This window comes from Diplotaxodon limnothrissa, linkage group LG7 (genome assembly GCF_057381915.1).
Source record: "Diplotaxodon limnothrissa isolate DT_005_m linkage group LG7, D_limnothrissa_male_GT1.1, whole genome shotgun sequence".
NCBI lineage: Eukaryota > Metazoa > Chordata > Actinopteri > Cichliformes > Cichlidae > Diplotaxodon > Diplotaxodon limnothrissa.
Window position 1 is genome coordinate 8,180,863 of NC_140602.1, and position 20,954 is coordinate 8,201,816.

The window sequence follows — 20,954 nt, forward strand, 5'->3', positions numbered from 1 at the left end:
TAGAGGCGCTGTTGGGCCTTCCGTACAACTGAGGTGATATGGTTGCCCCAGGACAGGTCCTCGGTCACAGTTACCCCCAAGAATTTAAAACTGCTCACCCTCTCCACCGCCTCACTGCCAATGAAGAGAGGCAGATGGTTGTTATGGCCCCTCTTCCGGAAATCTACAATGATCTCCTTGGTCTTTTTGGTGTTTAAGACCAAGTTATTGTCGTGGCACCATGACTCTAGTTGTTGCACCTCTGTCCTATAGTTTGTCTCATCATTGTTGGATATAAGTCCGAGCACTGTAGTGTCATCTGCAAACTTAACAATGAGATTGGACGCGCAGGAGGAAATACAGTCATGGGTGAAGAGAGTGTATAGCAGAGGGCTCAGAACACACCCCTGAGGGGCACCGGTGTTGACCACAAGGGTGGAAGAGGTGTTCTTACCCACTCTGACACTCTGTCTACGGTTAGTGAGGAAGTCCACAATCCAGTTGCACAGAGAGGAGTTAAGTCCCAGTTGGTGGAGTTTGGGACGGAGTTTGTATGGCCGGATGGTATTAAAAGCCGAGCTGTAGTCTACAAAGAGGAGCCGTGCATAGGTGTTCCTGTGTTCCAAGTGCTTCAGTAATGTGTGCAGCACTGTGGCGATCGCATCCTCGGTTGACCGGTTCTCCCTGTATGCAAACTGGTGCGAGTCCAGGGATGGTGGAAAAGCAGCTCTGATGTGTTTAATGACCAGTCTCTCCAGGCATTTGGCGGGAATGGGGGTGAGTGCCACAGGTCTGAAATCGTTCAGACATGTGACATTTGACTGTTTTGGGATGGGAACGATGGTTGCTGCTTTGAAACAGGATGGTACCAGTGAACAGGACAACGAGGTGTTATATATAGAGGTGAAGACGTCCGCCAGGTCCGCAGCACAGTCTTTTAGCACCCGGCCCAGCACTCCATCCGGCCTGGCCGCCTTCCTGGTGTTAATGCTCCGGAACACACGCCTCAGCTCATGAGTGCTCAGGACCGGAGCAGGGTCGGTTGAGGGGAGAGGGGACAGGACAGGGTCGGTGTTCTCCCTGTCAAAACGGGCATAAAAGAGATTTAGATCCTCAGCCAGAGTAGAACTGTCGGCTGAGGGTGATGGTGTTCTTCTTTTGTAGTCCGTGATAGCCCTGATGCCCTCCCAGACCTGCCTTGGGTTTGTGTTGTTCTCAAACCTGGCCTCGATACGCCTCCTGTGCTGCTGCTTGGCAGTCTTGATGCCTCTTCTCAGGTTGGCCCTGGCAGCACTGTATGCCTCCTGGTCCCCGGATTTGAAAGCGTTGTTCCTTGTTCGAATAAGTTGTTGAACTCCGTGTGTCATCCAGGGTGGATTATTAGGGAACACACGGAATCGTTTCCAAGTTGTTACATTGTCCACACAGAAACAGATGTAGTCCAAGACAGTGGAGGTGTAACTGTCCAATGCGACACGATTGTCAGTGTCTTGCACCTTGAATACATCCCAGTCTGTGCAGTGGAAACAGTCCTGAAGCATCGGAATAGCGTCCTGCGGCCATGTTCTCACGGTTTTGGTTGTAATCCCAGTGCTCTTGATCTTTTGTGTGTATATTGGGTGTAGCAGAAGGGAGAGATGCCAGGTCAGAGAGGTGCAGGTAAGAGGTAACTTTACAGCTGAAAAAGACTATAATCAAATGCTCAAACGTATTAAGGTCGCATCATTCATTATACTGTGAGCAAATAACAGTAATTATCATAATCTGTGCCTGGAATTTTACATTAGTGTCAGAGAAAATGCTGCATTGTATCTACATCTCAAAAAAATATACAGTGTGTAAAACTAAGGAAGTAGTTAAAAGAGAGAACTCTTAAGTTCCCTCTTTTCAAAGTCATACACGGTTCAAATGTTAATTGAACAAAAAAAAAAACCTCCTATCTACCAACGAAACTCTAACTATAGTATCACCATTGAACTACACATATCAAAGGCACTGTTATTTGCAGACATGAGAGCAAATTTTGGACAAAAAGTAATTTCCACAGTGACAGGCATGTTCCAGCCACATGTTCATCAGTAAAATCACGTCCATAAGTTTTTGGACAAAGATACAAATTTTTTAATTTTGGTGGACAATTGTCATATTAATGAAACGCTTTAATTCTTCAATAGTTAATGTCTTTTTTCTTTTTTTGCTAAGCTAAAAATCTGTACTCAAGTCACATCTCGATTGTTTGATTTAGATTCTACAGTGGTGTCACACAGGGGCAAAACTACAAAAACCAATGTGTCACTCTCCAAGTATTTAACTGCACATTAAAGAAGCTTCTGTGCTATGACACATTTTACTCAATTTGAGCACTCAAAGCACTTTTTACTTAAGTCTCGTTCACACCTCACTTTTATATATGACTAAGGAGTTCTTGTCTAACAGTCACACACACACAGTCCAACTGATACAAGGATATCTCAACACATGGACTAGAAGAGCCGGGAATCAACCAAGCGACCTTCTGATTAGTAGATGGTCTGAACTACCGCTGACCCCCACATGTAGTGTCTCATTTCTGAGAACAAAATCATCAATCCTTCCAGGGCTGGATTAAAAAAAATAATAACAACAAAAAGTGTTCCATAACTTTTTAGATCAGTATCCTATATGTTGGTCCTACAGTCAAAGTACCCTAGTACCCAAGTCCATATCAGAATTTTAGCACCTAGCCATTGATCATAGGGTTGCCTTGTGCAGCTGGTGATATATCCAATGAAGAGACACCTAATGTAGAATAAAAAGCTTGTGTACAATAATCCAAGAATATAAAGTGACTAAATATATATTTTAAAGATCACAATATATGTTGAAAATGATCTAACAGACCTTATATATATATATATATATATATATATATATATATATATATATATATATATATACATATATATATATATATATATATATACACTCAACAAAAATATAAACGCAACACTTTTGTTTTTGCTCCCATTCCCCATGGGATGGACGTAGAGACCTAAAATTCATTCCAGATATACAATATAAACATCCCTCCCAAACACTGGTCACAAATCAGTCCAAATGTGTGGTAGTGGGCACATCTGCTATATTGAGATAATCCATCCCACCTCACAGGTGTGCCACATCAGGATGCTGATCTGACATCATGAGTAGTGCACAGGTGTACCTCAGACTGCCCACAACAAAAGGCCACCCTGGAATGTGCAGTTTTTTGCGCTATTGGGGGTCTGGGGACCCAGAACCGGTCAGTATCTGGTGTGACCACCATTTGCCTCATGCAGTGCAACACATCGTCGCATGGAGTCTATCAGATTGTCAATTGTGGCCTGTGGAATGTTGGTCCACTCCACTTCAATGGCTGTGCGAGGTTGTTGGATATTCGTGGGAACTGGTACACGCTGTCGTATACGCCGGTCAAGCACATCCCGAACATGCTCAATGGGTGACATGTCCAGTGAGTATGCTGGCCATGCAAGAACTGGGACATTCTCAGCTGCCATCTGCCCTCAACAATGTGAACCATGATTCATCCATGAAGCGCACACCTCTCCAACGTGCCAGACGCCATCGAATGTGAGCATTTGCCCACACAAGTCTGTTACGGCGACGAGCTGGAGTCAGGTCAAGACCCCGATGAGGACGACGGGCATGCAGTTGAGCGTCCCTGAGACGGTTTCTGACAGTTTGTGCAGAAATTGTTTGGTTGTGCAAACCAGTTGTTCCAGCAGCTGTCTGGGTGGCTGGTCTCAGACGATCTTGGAGGTGAACCTGCTGGATGTGGAGGTCCTGGGCTGGCGTGGTTACACGAAGTCTGCGGTTGTGAGGCCGTTGGATGTGCCGCCATATTCTCTGAAACGCCTGTGGAGACGGCTTATGGTTGAGAAATGAACATTCAATGCACAGGCGACAGATCTGGTTGACATTCCTGCTGTCAGCATGCCAGTTGCACGCTCCCTCATTGCTTGTGGCATCTGTGGCATTTTGCTGTGAGACAAAACTGCACATTCCAGGGTGGCCTTTTGTTGTGGGCAGTCTGAGGTACACCTGTGCACTACTCATGATGTCAGATCAGCATCCTGATGTGGCACACCTGTGAGGTGGGATGGATTATCTCAATATAGCAGATGTGCCCACTACCACACATTTGGACTGATTTGTGACCAGTGTTTGGGAGGGATGGTTATATTGTGTATCTGGAATGAATTTTAGGTCTCTACGTCCATCCCATGGGGAATGGGAGCAAAAACAAAAGTGTTGCGTTTATATTTTTGTTCAGTGTATATCAGACATTATACTTGCTGACACAGTCCACTGTGCTTTAGTTTTGAAAGCAATTTGGCAAAGATCAAATTGGTTATTACAAAAGCGATTATGCACATCAGTAAAATAAAAATTTATACATTTATACCAAACCTCTGATGAAGTAATGTAAACCTCACCAGACGTGTTGGTTAAGAGCACTTAAACCACTGATTGCACCACTTCTCTGTCCTTAAGAATTTAAGAGGAAAGTCTGTTTTGTCACAAGAGGGCACTAAGCCTCCGTTTATACGCGGTCTCACTGCTGTAGGCTCATCTTCATCATTTGCATCAGTTTGAATGCATCTACATGCTGTGTATTTGCAAGAAACTGAGGGAATGTAAATGCAGCCTACAAATTCATTCACGTGATTTCTAATATGAATATTTGACAGTGTAAATGATGTTGTTTGAAAATAAAAGTGTTCAGAGCACCAATTTGACTTTTTTTTCAGTTAGATGATACAATGATGATTTATCAGCTCTTTATGTGAGCTTGCCTTTATGGTGTCTCAACAGAACTGGAAGTAAAACACGATGGTGTTTAAATGTCTATTTTCACTCTTTTGGTGCAGTCTAACTGTAGTTCAAAGCTTTTTCGCTCTCTCACGGGCAGATTTTCAGTCACAGCCTACGCGACATCCCCCCTTATTCCAGTATTTCCTTATGTAAGAAAACCCTGCATGGTATCTTTCTTCTTCTTTTAAAAAGTCTGCGGATCTGTAAAAGTTGGCTGGAAGTCATCCTCCCCCTCACAGTGTATTGCAGCTTTAAAACAGTCCACAATGCCTTGCGGTGCGTCCCAGTTCCAATGCGACTCCAGCAGGAGTAATGAAACGGGGGAGAGGGGCTTTTTCCGCAGCTTATTGGTGAGACCGCAAAAGACTGTGTGCCTAGAGAGGACTGACACAAACTTTCGGACCGCGGATTGAAGCGACAGTTCATCTGTTTTCGGTGGGTTTCCTAAGCCTCTGTTTTTTTTCTGTTTTCGAAACGTGACTTTGTCGCAGTTCGTTGGTAGTGATTTACTGGGCAATGCTGAAAAAGGAGGACGAATTTTGCGGAATTCTCTCCTCTACCTGTGTTTTCCCTCTAAACTTCGGTCCGGACAGGAAGGACTAACTTTAATCCAGCAAAGGTAAGACCGTTACGCAACGTTGATTATTCGCAGATTGCGCCGCAGCTGAGTCCGCTGTAGTTGCGTGTAAGGCGGAGATAACGGAAACATTTCTGTAGTAGAATTTAGTTAGACTGCTCAGGACCCACTACAGCCCACTATCGCCATTTCTCGGGCTTCCTCCCACTCAACACCCACTACAGCTCGAGCTACACAAGCAGCTAGAAGGTGCTTGTTTTTGAGGTGTTTCAGCTCACAATGCTCCTTGCGTTCTTTCATGTGAATTTTAGAAATATTGTCAGTTACAATCATGTGACGTGCTCAAAGTCTATGTTTGCCCGTGTTGTGTTGGCTTGCCCCGGGTTTTTCCACAATATCGGGTAAGCTGCAGCTTCTTCTGCAAATATGTCAAGCTCGTATGGTCTCAAAAGTATGTATGCATGTTTAATAATTTAATAATCTGCATATAGAGCCACTTGGTTTATTGTGTCTAAAGCTCCAGTGCTTTAACCACTTTGACACACACACACACCAAGTGCAGCAGAACCAACCTGTAGAGTTGTTGCACTTGCACAATGTCTTATTCTCTGCAGCCTTGGAGCATTACTTGGGTTTTGTAGCGGAATCGAGTCATTTGGTGGTCTTTTCTGCATTCTGTAAAGAACCATGAAGACCAGGCTGAAAACAACCACCTACAGACTGGAAAAATATATATATAATTGGCACTTTTTTTTTTCGTGGCTGCCACTTCAGTTGCTCCTGTAAAAACCATTTGAGTTCTATAAACGCATACGCAACAGTTTGACTCACAGCTGCAGCTTTGCAAACCACAGTAACATGTAAAAGAAATTGGCCAAAGGCCTCTGGTTGCCCCGCTGAGCCGCCGCTGTGCTGCCCTGCTGCAGGAGCCTGCTGCTTGGCCCTCTGGCTCTTTAAAGCTGGCTAGTGAGCAGAGAATATGGCAAGGGAACAAAGGCGGCATTATTGCTGGCTGAACGTGCTGTCCAGATGTTCCAGATTCTGCCAGCACTGACCTCCCAAATGGGGGAGGTTGCTTCAGCGCTTAATAGTTTAATATCAACCAGACAGAAAAAAAGAGAGAGGAGTAGCTCCAGGGCAAGGGGCCACTGGAGACATCCCAAGAGCTGTGGGTGCTGGGTGTAGCCTAACTGGATGGGGGTTTAATCCCAAACTCTCCTATCTTCAGAGCGAAAACACAAATTCTGAGGAAGTGCTGGAAACATTTTTGTCCTTATTTTTGGGGTTACTTTGGTGGCTTGGGGCATTTACTTAAGGCACACACATTTAAAAAGCTTCACATGTAATAAGTATGTTGAATGCAATCCATTATCTTCTGCTACGTTTTCAGCGGATTTAGTATAGGTGCAATAAATGGACAACAACCATCAATTGGGAATCCTCAGTTTGAGCCTTGCAAACGCAATTTTTCTGACCTTGTAATTATTATTATTGTAGGTTCATGTTATTTAGGTGCCATTACCTACTGTTGTACTTTCCATAGCCACCAGTATCACTATGCAAAGGACCCCATAGCTTTCTTATCTCTTAGTCATGGCCTATTGGATTCTCACAGCCCAGGAATGCATACCCTGTATGTTATCAGTTTTCACTCTCCAGGATCAAGGCTTTTCTCTGGTCCTTACCATGCTCTGTGATGTTTACAGTTGCACAGGACATTGTACACACTCTAGGCTGGCATATCTGTGAACAGGAACTTCTTTATCTGGTCATCAGTGCAAGATGGATAACTTTTAGCCACAATTGTTCCATGATGTCAGCGTGTCTTACATTAATTAAAAACTTTTGCCTCACACAAGTGATTTAAGGCCAGGGATTATACTTGTTTATGTAGTTGTAGCGCTTGACTAAAAGGGAAGCAGTAGATTACTCCTGTTTGTTCCAACCCAGTCGCCTCCACGATAAAACCATCATCTGTCTCTGGCTGCTCACAGTGATCTATTTCACAACAGGTCTGTTACCAATTACAGCAGAGTATAAATTGCTACTAATTACATGCTACCCTGCAGGGTGTGCAATTTGAATTAAAGTTTGGTAAGTAATAGGCTGGAAGGTTTAGAGAAGACTTTTGTTGCTCCAGTCTGTAAGAAGGATCCTATTGTATTTAGTTAACAGCAGTGTGGGGGAGTTTTAAATCTCAGAAGGCTTCTGCTATAAATCTTTATTAATAAAGATGCTGAATACGAATTCCAATAATGCCTGAATGCCTGAACCTCTGCTAGTAGCATTGTTTACCACCTTGTTGAACAATGGTTAGCAAATATAGACAGGAACTGGAATTTTATAAGAACAATTTTATTTCATAGTCTTGTGTTTTGTTTTGTTTTTGCTGCTTTACAGGCCTTTTCCTTGGTGAAGCACACTGGCTTTGATGTCTCCTTGTTCAGCATACTGATAAAATGCACAATACACCTGCCAGATCGCGATGGCTGACAGACTGTAAATCCAAGACGCAGTTCCGTATTTAAGCTCTAACATTGAAACTCCTACAGTATTTCTGTATACTGTATGTTACTGAAATGTGTTGGTTGTGCTGAAACACCCACAGGAGCATATGGTAGCTTGTTTACAGCAGCAGCCAGTAGAAGCCTTTTCCCTGCCAGCTTGGTATGCTCCTGTAGGTCTGGAGAAGTGTCATCAGCAGCCGGCCAGGCAGGCTGCTCATTTCTGCTCGTACACCTCACTACTCAAAGAAGACTACTTAACCAATACCAGACCGAAACAAATGTGAGCGGTCACTAAAGTCATTTGGGGTTGTTTTTTTTTTTTTATGCAGCTGATCATGGCTCAAATGGGCTTAAGCAGAATTTGCAGAAATTCGAGTGTTTCTCTGTCTTGTGAAATGCTTCTCTGGCAAAACACAAGCTGCCCAAATCAGCAGGTGGGCATCTCCCCAGGCTGTGGCTTTGACTGGCCAGAGGAATGGAGCTTGCAGGGCTCAGGATGGCACTCTGCCTCGCACCGCTGTGCCTGTATCATCAGTTGGGTTTTCTGGGTTAATGGTAATGAATACAAATGTTGCAAGCCTGGACTAAACCGAGTGACATTTGTAAATTCCCCTCTGAGTCTTATAGAGCTTTTGCAAAGAAGAAGCCCTGAATCAGCCAGCAGATATTTCTAATGCCAGTGAAATACAAAGTGTTCCATGCAGTGGTCTTTTTAAAATCCTTTTCAGCCAGATGCCATTAGTCTGGAAGTGTTGCTATAGTTTTGTTTTTTTTTTTTTCTTCTTTTTTTCTTCCAATCAGAATGGCTGATCACCTCTGGCTGCTCCACTATGACTGCTTTGCATCAAGACCTAATCAGTGCCTGTTACTGTTTCTACGCCCCCCTGGAAAAAGGTCTTTTGGGTGATGGCAGAAAAATCTAAGCGTCTGCATGTGTTGGCCGTTATTCATGTTCCTCTACGTCCTTCAAGCATGTAATGCCATTTAGGTTCTGTTTTAAAAGAAGGATAATAGCACTGAAACTAGATGACACTAGTGCACATACATACATAACACACACTGCAATGAAACTACCTAGGGTTTTTGCTTTTCTGCTTTTTGTATTGCAGATAGGTAGAAAATTCTTCAGTCAGTATTATGAAAATTGGAGGATTAAAAGATTTTTTAAAATTTTTTTTTAATCCAACACTTTGGCTGTTTTTAAATTTCTAAAAACAATCATTTTAAAAATATCAACTTAAATTTCTGATAGGCTTTGAGGACCATCTTTTAAAACAGTAAATATTATTAAGAAGTCTACTTCTGTTTCTCTATTCTTGCATACCATACCTTGTAGCACTGCACAACGTCTTGACCATATTTAGAAAAACTATTGGCGATGGTGACTTTGTGGTTGTGGACAGGGGATATGTGGGGCGTACAGGAGGTTTAACGGCGGGGCGGGGGGTGAACAAAAGAACCTTTTGACACAGTAGTGTAGGTGCATTGAAGGTTAGATTCATGGAGAGTGATACAGGTCTGCAGAGAAAGTATGCATTCATTCGGTTGCTGTCCTTGAAGTGCATGTCGACAGATGCCTCCATGTAGATTCTTGTTTCTTGTGTGGTGTTTTGTCACTGGTTATTTACATCTTTGTGTAAGTAACCAGCTTTCATAGGCATAGCCACATAGCTGTTGGTATAAATCAGTCAATGTTAATATTAAACAAACTTCACGAGGATACATCTTTTCTTGTATTTTGCTGTATTGTTCCACAGTGGAGAATAAGGGATTCTGTCAATACGATATACATGCCACGGCCATTTTACAGAACCGTGAGCACGCATCCAAAACGAATCTCTACTCCCCTGTGTTGTAATTCTTTCTTTCCTTTGTTTTAAATTACATTTACATTCCTTCTCTGTTTCTGTCCACCCTGCTAACTGAGTTAATCTTTCTTTCGTCGCAGCTGTACAAAAGCAGGAACTGGCCTTGGGAATGTCTCCTGGCACTCTCTTCCTGCACCCCCAACAGACATGTACCTATTCATAGAGAAGAACAAAACAACAGCGTTATGGCCAGCTGGCCCTGGCATGCCAGTCTCTTTGAGTCACTCTCACTGGATTATTTCTTACCTTAACCTACTGCGAAAATAGCGCCACTCTACCTCCACATTATTATTTTTCCCTTCTCAACTGGGTTCTTGTTAACAAGTAGGAAGTATACACCTTTGGCCTTGAGTACATGCAGACTAAAGACTTCCTGTTTCCCCTTGTTCTCTCCACAGCGAATTAATCAGAGGGGCTTCCGCTGCCCTGCCATTGCCACCTTCAGTAATGTTGGGGCCAGCACGCAGCACCCGGCCCCCTTGCTTCTGACCCAGCATGGAGCTCAAGGTATGGGTGGATGGAGTCCAGAGGGTTGTCTGTGGGGTCACTGAGGCAACCACCTGCCAGGAAGTGGTGATTGCTCTGGCACAGGCCATAGGTAAATAATCCCTATTTTATGAAAGCTACAATAAGCACACCTAAAGAAGTTCATTCAAAATGATTCAAGTAGTGTGAATGTATTAGTATTGTCATGCATCAGTAAGTAACTGATTTCTGCACAAAAATGTCATCATGAAAACATGAAAGGTTACACCTGCTGTAAAAAGACACTGATAATTGGCTAATATTAATAAATTCTTTTTCTTATACATGTTGGCCCAATGGTTGAATAGTTTACAAATATTTTTTTAATACCACAAACACTGAACAGACATTAACTTTCATCAAGTGTATTTTTATGCGTTAGCCAACCCACAAAGCTTTAATCTTGGTTTAAATCCCCTAAATGCCAAGTAAGTCCTAATGAAGTGAAAAAACAGACTCTCCTGCCTACATGCTAAGTCCCTGCAGAGATGTAGTGGGTCATAGGCTTCATTGGTACTTCCTTAAATCTCAACACCCTACTCTCTCTTTCCATATGGTTCCTGCAAGAATAGGGGCACTTGAGCATACTGTATTGACATCACTCTCCACAAAGCCCAGGGTAGGAGGAGGGGGAGGAAGGAAAGTCTGACTCATCCCTCAGTCTCCTGCCAAACTGAGAAAGCAGCACTTCTGAGCCCCCTCCTTTGCTTTTTAACGCCATGTTAAGTGATCAGACATCAGTATTGATCTGGTACTTAAACCTTTTCTGTCTGCACTCTACTACTAAGTGTTGTGTCTACGTTTTCCCTAAACAGCAGAAAGCAGTTTCTTTGTTATAATCATTGAATGAAATGTACTGTGAAAGAATTGCTCATTGAGCTGAAATCGCTTAATAACACCCCAACAATGCAGATCTGTGCAGCTCGCATCCTGTTTAGGCTGAATGTTCTGTATTCCAGACAGTATTTTTACAGTATGTTCAGACTGTACTCTATAGTGTGAGACTCAATGCTCTTGCTGCAGTTATAAAAACCACTATAAGGTGTTTCAGAAACCATGTAAATAAGCTGGGTGAAATTGTTAACTGTTATTGTTAATGCAGCCAGAAAAATCATTCCAATGAGGTCATCATTCTAATCTGTGTGTGCTAATGGTTTAAAGGTTGGAAAGATTGTAAACACCAATCAATTAAAACCACTTGCATAATATTTGTAGGTCTCTCTTGTCCTGCCAGAATATGGTGTGAAAGTGGGACTCTTGGCACTGGTTTGCTGGTGGCAGGTTTTTAGGTTCATAAGGTAGTTTTTCCAGCATTTCCCACAGATACCTGATCAGAATGGGATCTCTGGAGTTTGAATGCTAGACGCACATCTTTCAGACTTTGTCGTCTCAACATCCAGTTGAATATTAGGACCCAAGTTTTCTTAGTTAATGTTTAGTGTATGTTGATCACATCACAACTGCATTTCTATGACTTTGTTTTAGAGATTTATTTCTAGCAGCAGTTGTCACGTAAATGTAAATGTGCTATACTGTGTTGTTTTCAGGTCGCACTGGAAGATACACTCTTGTAGAAAAATGGCGCGACACTGAGCGTCACTTAGCCCCTCACGAAAGCCCCGTGGCTTCCCTGAACACTTGGGGCCAGTATGCTGGTGATGTCCAGCTGATCCTGCACCGCACAGGCCCTTCACTGACTGAAAGACCCCCCTCAGAAGGGCCCCCTCTCAGGGGGCCAGAACGCGGTTTGCATCGACAAAGCCTCCCTCCGCTTGCAAAGCTTCGTCATCCCAATGATCGCTCCCTTCGCCGCCGTGAACCCCGCCGCAAGTCTCTTACATTCACTGGTGCACCCAGAAGCCTTAGGGAGATACTGAGCGGAGGCCGGATTGGTGAAGCCGAAGCCAAACGAAGGCTTCTTCTAGGAAATGGAGGAAGTCTTCACCATGCTGGACCCACTATCGGGACCACGTCCCCCAGCCTTTGGGCCTGCCGCATGGAAGATCTTGTCAGGCTGGTCGGTCTGCAGAGAGAAACTCTCAACGTGTTGGAAAAAAAGCTTGAGGCCTATGAAGCTGAACTTCAAGTCTGGGCTGAAGGACGAGGGGGGCGAGGTGAAGGGTGCGCTGGGAACCCAGGTGTAGGTGGAGGGTTAATAGAGGAGATCCTGAGGTTGGAGAAGTACCTGAGGAAGAATGAGGTGGAGATGGAGGAAGAGGAGTTTTGGGCCACTGAGCTACAAATTGAGCTTGAAAGTGAGAGACAGCTGGAGGAAAGGCTGCAGGAGCTTCGTGGGCGTCTGCAGAGCTGTGAACTGGAGATTGAGGAGAAACTGGCAATGGTGCAGGTGTGTTGTATGTGGGAGCTTTTTTTGTTAGATTGGATTTGTGGGCGGAAAATACGTTTTTATCATTGTTTCAAAGGTTTTACAGACTTTCTAGTCATCTTTTCTTCCTTCCTTTTCCTGAGTAGTTTAGTTTCTTTCTTTTTCTTCCACCTTCAGGGTGTAGAGGCAGGCCTGGAAGAAGAGAAACTGCAGAGAGAGCGGCAGGAGACCCAGTGGGTCAGTGAGGCTGAGGCTCGGGCTCAGGTCCTTAGGATCAAATCAGAATTGAAGGCCCAAGAAAGACAGGCTGTCCAGCTGGAGAGCAGTTGCAAAGCTGTGGACAGGTCGCTTGGACAGAGTAGCAAGAAATTGCAGGTGACTGATTTGAATGCAGTGTGCAAACTTTCTATGAAAACACTGCTGCAGAATGATGTAATTATAACACAACTCTATCAGCAAGCTCTTCTTTAGCACTGTTCCTCTAAGCTGTGAGGAACAGTGATAGAGGAGTGCTGAGTATTACTGTTGGGGGAAAACTCTGTAAAAGACCCAGGAGAAATAAAGACACAATGAGACAAGATCACTTTTTATGCTTTAACGTGCACACGGGTAAGCTGTTCAGAACAACTCACGCCGTGTACAGAGGCTGGGCACTTTTTATAGGAAACACAGTGAGAACAGGATAAGAAAATACAAAACAGATAAAATAAACAACTCCAAATGTGGTGCTAGTCTCGTCAGCAGAGAGCTGGGAGAAAGCTGTGAGAGATAAAACAATCTAAAACAATATGTCCCAAAACAGTATGTCTTTGCTGAGAAAGTCTAAAAGGATAATTCTAAACTAATCTAACCATAGACAAAAGGGCATCTTTGTACATTTAAAAGAAGGTAAAGAAACATAGAATCATTTTTCCTGTAACATTCCCTCCTGTTTTAACTTATTTTAAATGGATACAACAATTGTCTGTGAAGGTTATTTATTAAGTATCTTAAGCAATTTTTTAATTTTCAAAATGTCAGCATAGCAGAAATGGAAGTCATTTGGTCTAAAGAATAAAACAAAATAAAATAATAAAAAGAAAAAAGAAAATCATAAATGAAATAACAAGTGGAATAAACAAGAAAAAATAATAAAACTAAACTACAAAAAATAAAGGATGAAAACCTTATATTTAAAATGATGAAAACCTTATATTTAAAATGAAAACTACAACAAATAAAGGATGAAAACTTTATATTTAAAATGAAAACTTCAAAAAATAAAAGGATGAGAACTTCAAAAAATAAAAGGATTGTGGGGACTGCACAGTGTCTCGTCTTCTGGTTTTACTAAATTGGCAGTTGGATTCTGTTCTTCCGACTGTTTATATTTTGTTTTCTTAAATCTCTCAGTTTACAGACACTGTTTTTGTCCGGCGTCTGGACTTTTCTTTTCTCACCACTGCTCGTCAGCAGGAGTGAGTTTTAATTTCACTTGCTTGATTACCCATCTTATTTATGTATTTACTTATTTTTGTTTAAGTAATATATACACGATACAGCTGCTATCACCTTCGCTGGTATTAGAGACGAGAGTGGTTGCTCACACGCCCTTCTACTTTCGGACTATTTCCAAAAGCGGTGTGAACTTTACGAGACGGAACTCGACCGTTCTCTCAACTCACCAGCACGTCAGTGAATAGCAGTAAAAGAAAAACACAGTAGGAGCAGCTCAGTCTCTTATTGGACCGTGAAAATTCAGCTTGCTCTGTTAATTAAAACAATACACACACATACATTCACATTCACAGCTTCGACGCGCGCGCGACCGGAACCCTTAAGATAAGGGGAGCTCCCAGAGCTACTTACTCCCTAGACCCAGTCTAGACCCAGCTGGGGGAGCTACCCAGAGCTCCAAAGCTACGAGTCGACGAGCTCCCAGAGCTACCAGTCGACGAGCTACGCTACGAGTCGACGAGCTCCCAGAGCTACCAGTCGACGAGCCACTTCCGCTATTTTAAATTCCCTGAATTCAAAACGCGCTTTTACGCAAGATTGTGTCAGTGTGTCTGTATCTACCTGGTCAGTGTCGCCGGGTCTGGTCCACCTCGATCGGGCCCCACCACCGTGGGTCGCTTTCTAAGACGTTGGCCAAGACTCGAATTTAACGCCCTTGGTCTTTTACCACACACCTGGTGTGTGAGCTGTCGACAGACGAACAACGTGGACTGGTCACGGAGATGGGACACGATGGAGGCGCTCCGGCTCCGAAGGACCAAGAAATGTTGGGGGAAAACTCTGTAAAAGACCCAGGAGAAATAAAGACACAATGAGACAAGATCACTTTTTATGCTTTAACGTGCACACGGGTAAGCTGTTCAGAACAACTCACGCCGTGTACAGAGGCTGGGCACTTTTTATAGGAAACACAGTGAGAACAGGATAAGAAAATACAAAACAGATAAAATAAACAACTCCAAATGTGGTGCTAGTCTCGTCAGCAGAGAGCTGGGAGAAAGCTGTGAGAGATAAAACAATCTAAAACAATATGTCCCAAAACAGTATGTCTTTGCTGAGAAAGTCTAAAAGGATAATTCTAAACTAATCTAACCATAGACAAAAGGGCATCTTTGTACATTTAAAAGAAGGTAAAGAAACATAGAATCATTTTTCCTGTAACAATTACTCACTCAATTTAGAATCAATAGGAAACACTGATAACAAACCACAGATAACAAACAAGTGCTGTTGTTCTATGTGATGGTTTTTTTGTTGTTGTTTTTTTTTTTTTTTTTTTTTTAATTAGTCAAACATTTTGAGCATTTGTCTGAACTTTTCATGGAAAAAGAAGCTGTCTGAAGCTACTGGTAATGCTTTGCGGTCTTCTGAAAAATAATTTCTCCCACTGCTGCGTTTTTTTTATTGAAGGACATGCAGCATGACCTGGAGCAGCTGACCAAGGAGCTGAGGCAGGTTAACCTGCAGCAGTTCATCAAGCAGACTGGCACCAAGGTCACTGTACTGCCAGCTGAACCTGCTGAGGAAGGAAGTACCCACAACAGCCCCGGTATAGGTATTGAAATTTTCTTCCAAACATTGAATAAGTAGCTGTTTCGGGTCTTCTGGGAAGTTTTCTTTGGAGTAAAATATGTAACTACAACTCCGTATTGCAATATGGATGCTTTTTTTTTTTAGCCAAAGTGTGGAGTCTGTAACAGTGGTTTCTTTGAACTAATGGTATGTCAAATTGCAGCGTGCCTTTGGTGGTTTTTCACATGCTTAACATGTGATCTTTTTTTTTTTTTTTTTTTTTTTTTCTTTTAATGAAGTAAGAAAGCTGAGATTGAGTTTGCCTGTGCATTAATACAGTCAGTCTGTTCCATCAAGGTGCTCATTATTCTGCTGCCTCGTGTCTTAACAGCATGCTGAGTGAAAATGACTCTGCTGTGTGTTTAAGTGTTTGTTTTCTTTGAGCTTAATCTCATTGTAAACTGTAGGGATTGTATTCACCTTGGACCAGCAGGTAGAGACTAACTGCTGAGGGCCGAGACTTGGTTTTAGGGATTCAAATTAGATTACTGGTAGGTAGAAAAAAGTATCTCGATGGCTCTCCCTCACCTTGTCCCATCAACTGACTCGTTAAACTGGGAAGGCAAAGGCTCAAGGCAAGGTTGCTAGGGAGCTCAGTATGCCCATGTATGTTCATAGGGAGCAAGAGTGAGAGTTCTTTATTATGTAGGATAAAAGCTTAAGTGTATGTTTGCGTGAGAGAAAGAGAGAGAGATTATCCTGCTGAAAACTGTGGTAGGTAAAGGGCTCAGACCTAGTTTATTACCCCCTTCAGTGGCAGTTTTAATCTTCACATCAGTCTGGATAAAGGGAGACCTAGTATCAGTTGTTTGCTATGTTTATTTATTCTTGACTCCTTCATATCTTCAGAAGTTTCTGTGGTGGGTCATTGGACCAAAGCTATCTCATCCTACAAGAAACCGTCAGACAGCTGACACATAAATTAAGAGCACTCAGTGAGAAAGTAATGCAACAAAGGAAATGAACCATCATCCAGCTAGTTGTTAAAAACTTTACGATACCAACCCACAGTTGGATATAACTCTTAAGTTTTGCAATTCAGCCTTTGTAAAAACATTAAAAAAACAACCTCAGAACCAAATGTATAAATGCAAAGGCATAAATATGATAATAATTAAGCCTTTATTCTCATGCATAGGAATGATTTTGGTACTCCACATTCACACCTCCTTAAAAACTGAGCATTTATTTTTAAGTAAATAAAAACCTGGATTTCTGTTTATTAATACTGAATATTGAATCGCTTTATTTAAATGAAGTCATTCATCTGAATGAATTCCATTTACTGTGCATATAGTGAAGCTGGTTATATAGTTTGGTTATACTGATGGTGTAATAATGTATGCCACATTGGATTTGTGCTAATTGAATTGAACTGTTTACACCATTGGATCTCTTAGATGCACTTCATGGTAATAGTTTCTCATTATGAAAAGTAATAATGGAGGGTTGATGATGATCTTCTTGTAACCTTCAGTGCAGAGTGTAAATCAACAAAGGTTTAGTTCCTGGCCATTAAAATTAACTGCACTGGCTGATTCTTTGCATGGCCCAATCCTGCCCCCTGGTGCCCGTTTAGCAAAATTACACTGCATTACATCATCAGCATGTGTATGTTTTTAACTAATGGTTGTCATTTGGAAATCTCACCATTAAAATTTGCATTTATTCATAAGCTTTGGGGCATTAGTTGATCATAAATCAAGTTTTCAATTAAAAAAAAAAGCTAAATGTTAGTCTTTGATGCCGCTTGCCACAGTCCAATGCTTTTATTATTAAAATTTTGAAATGCTCTTGATAATTATTGTTTCTCATTTTGGTGATGTTTTTATATTTGTTGTTAGATTTAGTGCCCCTGTCTGGCTCGTTAAAGCGCCCTGTGTCAACCCACCCAATGCCCAATCATCTCCGGGCCCTTCACAGTCCTCTCAGCTCTGGTCTGAACCCAGAAGGGATCTATGTGTGAGACGGTTCTGCTGTGGAAGCAACACATCTTGCCCCCGTGCCAACAGCCAGTTTCACCCCAGAACAGTTTTGTAAGTTGATATTTTAGTACAGAATGCCTCCGTAGCACACTACTATGCACTGTTTTTGTTTTTTTTCTCAATTAAGGCAACCTTTACTTTGAAGATGTAATCTTTGACTAAAAGGCATGGAGCACTTGGTAGGAATGAGAGATGGTTAGCAGCTATGGCATGAAAAAAAAAATGATAACAGAACCAATAAATTACCATGTAAACATCTGGCTTTTTGTTATAAACATATCCACCTGATGTACTCTCACTTCAGTACCTGCTGAATGATGTTTATTGTTTTCTGCATAGCATGGTGAATCAAAACTATTGCCTTTGGAATTTTGGGTATGTGAACCTATGAACCTTGTGTCTTTAAAATCAGCTGATTCTTAAATAAGTGAAGGATCTACTTAGAGTAAAATTGTGAACAATCCATCATTTTGCATATCAGAATCTATTCCTGCGATCTTTGTTCAAATTAAAACTATGCACAAATGCTTTCCTTACTGTAGAATGTTGCATTCTGTATGCACCAAAATGATGGCTTATTGTAAATATGTTTTCTTACTTTTCATCTTTATTTAGTGGATTAGTATATTTTATTACCAAGCGGTGCATTTACCGTCATACCAATGCTGTTCCTCATTCCTGCAGTAATATCTGCACACTGAAATGGTGTTATTAATCCTTTTACACTGATTTTTGTTTTTTGTTTGTTTTTTTTCTTCATTTTGTGTCCTCACACTATATTTTTGCCAAATGTGTTATGCTTGTTTTTCTTGATTATCATGTGGCCAAAGATAGGCAGGTCTTGATGCATGATTATGTTGTCCATATATGAATGTGCACAGCAACCACACTCCATTTAATCTGTTAGTTATATCTGAAAATGGAGGCATGTAGTAATAGGGTGGATAGTTCCAGCTAAGCTAGTGTGTCTATTAGAGTTTGTTTGTAACTATGCGCATCAAAATAGCCAAGGTATGAAGCCCTTATTAAGTAGTAAAGTGTGTGTGTGTGTGTGTGTGTGTGTGTGTGCACGCGAACACAAACGTGTGAACTCCTTGGGTTGTAGTCCAGCTGCTAATTACATCAAAGTGCCTTATATCAATTCCACAGTGGGTGTATTCAAATAATGTACAGTAAATCTTTAGTGGGGCCATTTAAGGAATGAGCCAGTTTAGACCAAATGTGAGTAGATATTAGTGAGAGAAGCTAAAACGGCACAGCAGCAAAGAGTATATAGTATTTTTTTTCTATAGTTGTTGTTTTTTTGTTTGTTTTTGTTTTTTTGTGTCCCTGTGGAAGGAAAGTACATTAGTTTTCATGCTTTTTTTCCCCTTGGTGTATTATTGTCACCATAACAGTAGTGCTGTAAAATGAAGTAAACATTAGTTTAGATTTATTACTTGTCATGCAGCACATTTATACTGTAGGTTGGATCAGTACTGTCTCATAGTTATGGTCGTTGTTTACAGCTGCATATCTTCTAGAAAAGCGTAAGATGTCGACTGTACATAACCTGTTTTTTGTTGTTGTTTTTTCTTCTTCTTCTCTGCCTTAATATACTGCAAAGTGTTGACAGATGTATGGCTGTAACAGGTTGCTGATATGACATGGATTGCATGGTTCAATAAACCATCTGACAAAATTAAATGTGTCGCTGGTGCTTGATGTAAGTGTTAAAAACAGCCCATGGGTGTAAATGAAAAAGATTCTGTACTACGTTGTATAGTGTTTCCGCTTTTCACCAGTAGGGGGAGACATTTACTTTGTAATTGAGGCAAACATGGTGGGAAATGCTCAGGAGTTGGGTATGTTTACATGCAAAAGAATGCAGTGAGGAAAAAGAATAATGTTAGAATATGAAAATGAGCTGTTTAGAAAAAGTATGTTTTTGGTGAAACTTCATTTCACCAAAAACAATCTAAACTTTCAAGGGTTTTTCTTTTTTGTACCATAATAATGACTTTTTTTGAATTTTGTTGTTGTTGGATTTGTAGTGTGGGTCTTATTCCATCAACAATGATGGAACATGTATAATGAACTTGTTTATACCGTTACCAAGATTGCTTCAAAAAAAAAAAAAAAGGTGAGAAACTGGAATGCCATGTTAATATTAAAATGATATTGCGACAAGCCAATTAACGGCAACAACAAAGACTGGTTTTAACCTTGTTTAAAGCTTTTGACAGGTTGGAATGAGGGCCCCCTGTTTTTCTTCAGCCTGTACAGACAGACTATAATCTCACTTCATCACCCCTTTTATCACATGACTTTTGTTTAAAGCCTTGGCTTACTGTACATTCCTCTGCTGTGACCTGTCAGCTGATGTGTAGCATTACATTCCACCCATTGAACTTCTAATATTTTTATTATTCATTAATCCCATTATACTAATGCTGTCCAATATTTTGTATTGTTTCTCGTGACCTATGTTACACGTGTATGTACTTGTTGCTTATTAATAGACAATGACCGAAGCTGGATTTTATTGCACGTAAGACTGTGAAGACATGAAAAACTGGTGTAGAATAATAAGTAATCTGCAATGTTCAGATTTTGATATTTATTTTACAACTCATCAGCAATAATTTAGAACAGCATATGTGTAAAGCATTAACGAAATGTGCAACAGTTGCTCAGTTAAGTCTTTAAAAAAAATCCATAGACTTCTACAACATTGACAAAGACATGTATACTTCTTGATATATTCACAAAAACCTATTTACAAACACACATGCCACTTTATAGAACAGCTGATAACAGATCTGAGGCAAAAACCCAGCTGAGGAAAACTACAAAAGCAATGTCATGTAGGCGAAATACAATGAGAAATCTGAAAAAGCAGAACAGCACTATACTTAGTGGGAATTATTTATAAAAAAAAGAGGCCAGGATAAAGTTCTTAAAATGACCAGACTTTCTTTCCCAGTTTTAGACCATTTAAAAAAAACAACAAAAAAAAAAACTATGGTCTTACATGATGATAGCACAGTATCCCAGATGATGACCTGATGTGTAGTTGGGTTCAGGGTTTTCAAACTTGATTGTGATTTTAACCCCTGAAAGAGCTAGAAATCAGTTTTTTGTAAAATCTGGCAACTTGGTTAACTCCCACTTTACTGCATGGAATCATCACAAAATATCCAATATCTCTTTTCATTGATGGAACAAAATCCTTTTTTTTTAAATTTCAAGACAACACAATAGAAAGGTTCAAAGAGAACTATA

General features: G+C 41.2%; 1 protein-coding gene across 2 annotated transcripts; it reads left to right on the forward strand.

Moving 5' to 3' along the window:
- The first annotated feature begins 5,137 nt into the window (after positions 1-5,137).
- On the forward strand, positions 5,138-19,359 carry rassf8a (Ras association domain family member 8a). 2 transcript variants are annotated; one of them, XM_085359091.1, is made up of 6 exons: positions 5,138-5,452; positions 10,184-10,383; positions 11,858-12,657; positions 12,814-13,011; positions 15,544-15,688; positions 17,550-19,359. In XM_085359091.1, the coding sequence occupies exons 2-6, from the start codon at positions 10,281-10,283 to the stop codon at positions 17,669-17,671; spliced, it is 1,368 nt and encodes a 455-aa protein (XP_085215217.1). In that variant the 5' UTR covers positions 5,138-5,452; positions 10,184-10,280; the 3' UTR covers positions 17,672-19,359. The 2 variants fall into 2 exon arrangements, with proteins under 2 accessions (XP_085215217.1, XP_085215218.1); XM_085359092.1 differs by having other exon boundaries at positions 5,138-5,268.
- Positions 19,360-20,954: the final 1,595 nt, after the last annotated feature.

Excerpts from the sequence above, each read along its gene's own strand:
- rassf8a (XM_085359091.1), top strand. The coding sequence starts at position 10,281 with ATGGAGCTCAAGGTATGGGTGGATGGAGTCCAGAGGGTTGTCTGTGGG. Across the intron at positions 10,384-11,857 it reads TGCTCTGGCACAGGCCATAG|GTCGCACTGGAAGATACACT; the intron begins GTAAATAATCCC and ends TGTTGTTTTCAG. Across the intron at positions 12,658-12,813 it reads AGAAACTGGCAATGGTGCAG|GGTGTAGAGGCAGGCCTGGA; the intron begins GTGTGTTGTATG and ends TTCCACCTTCAG.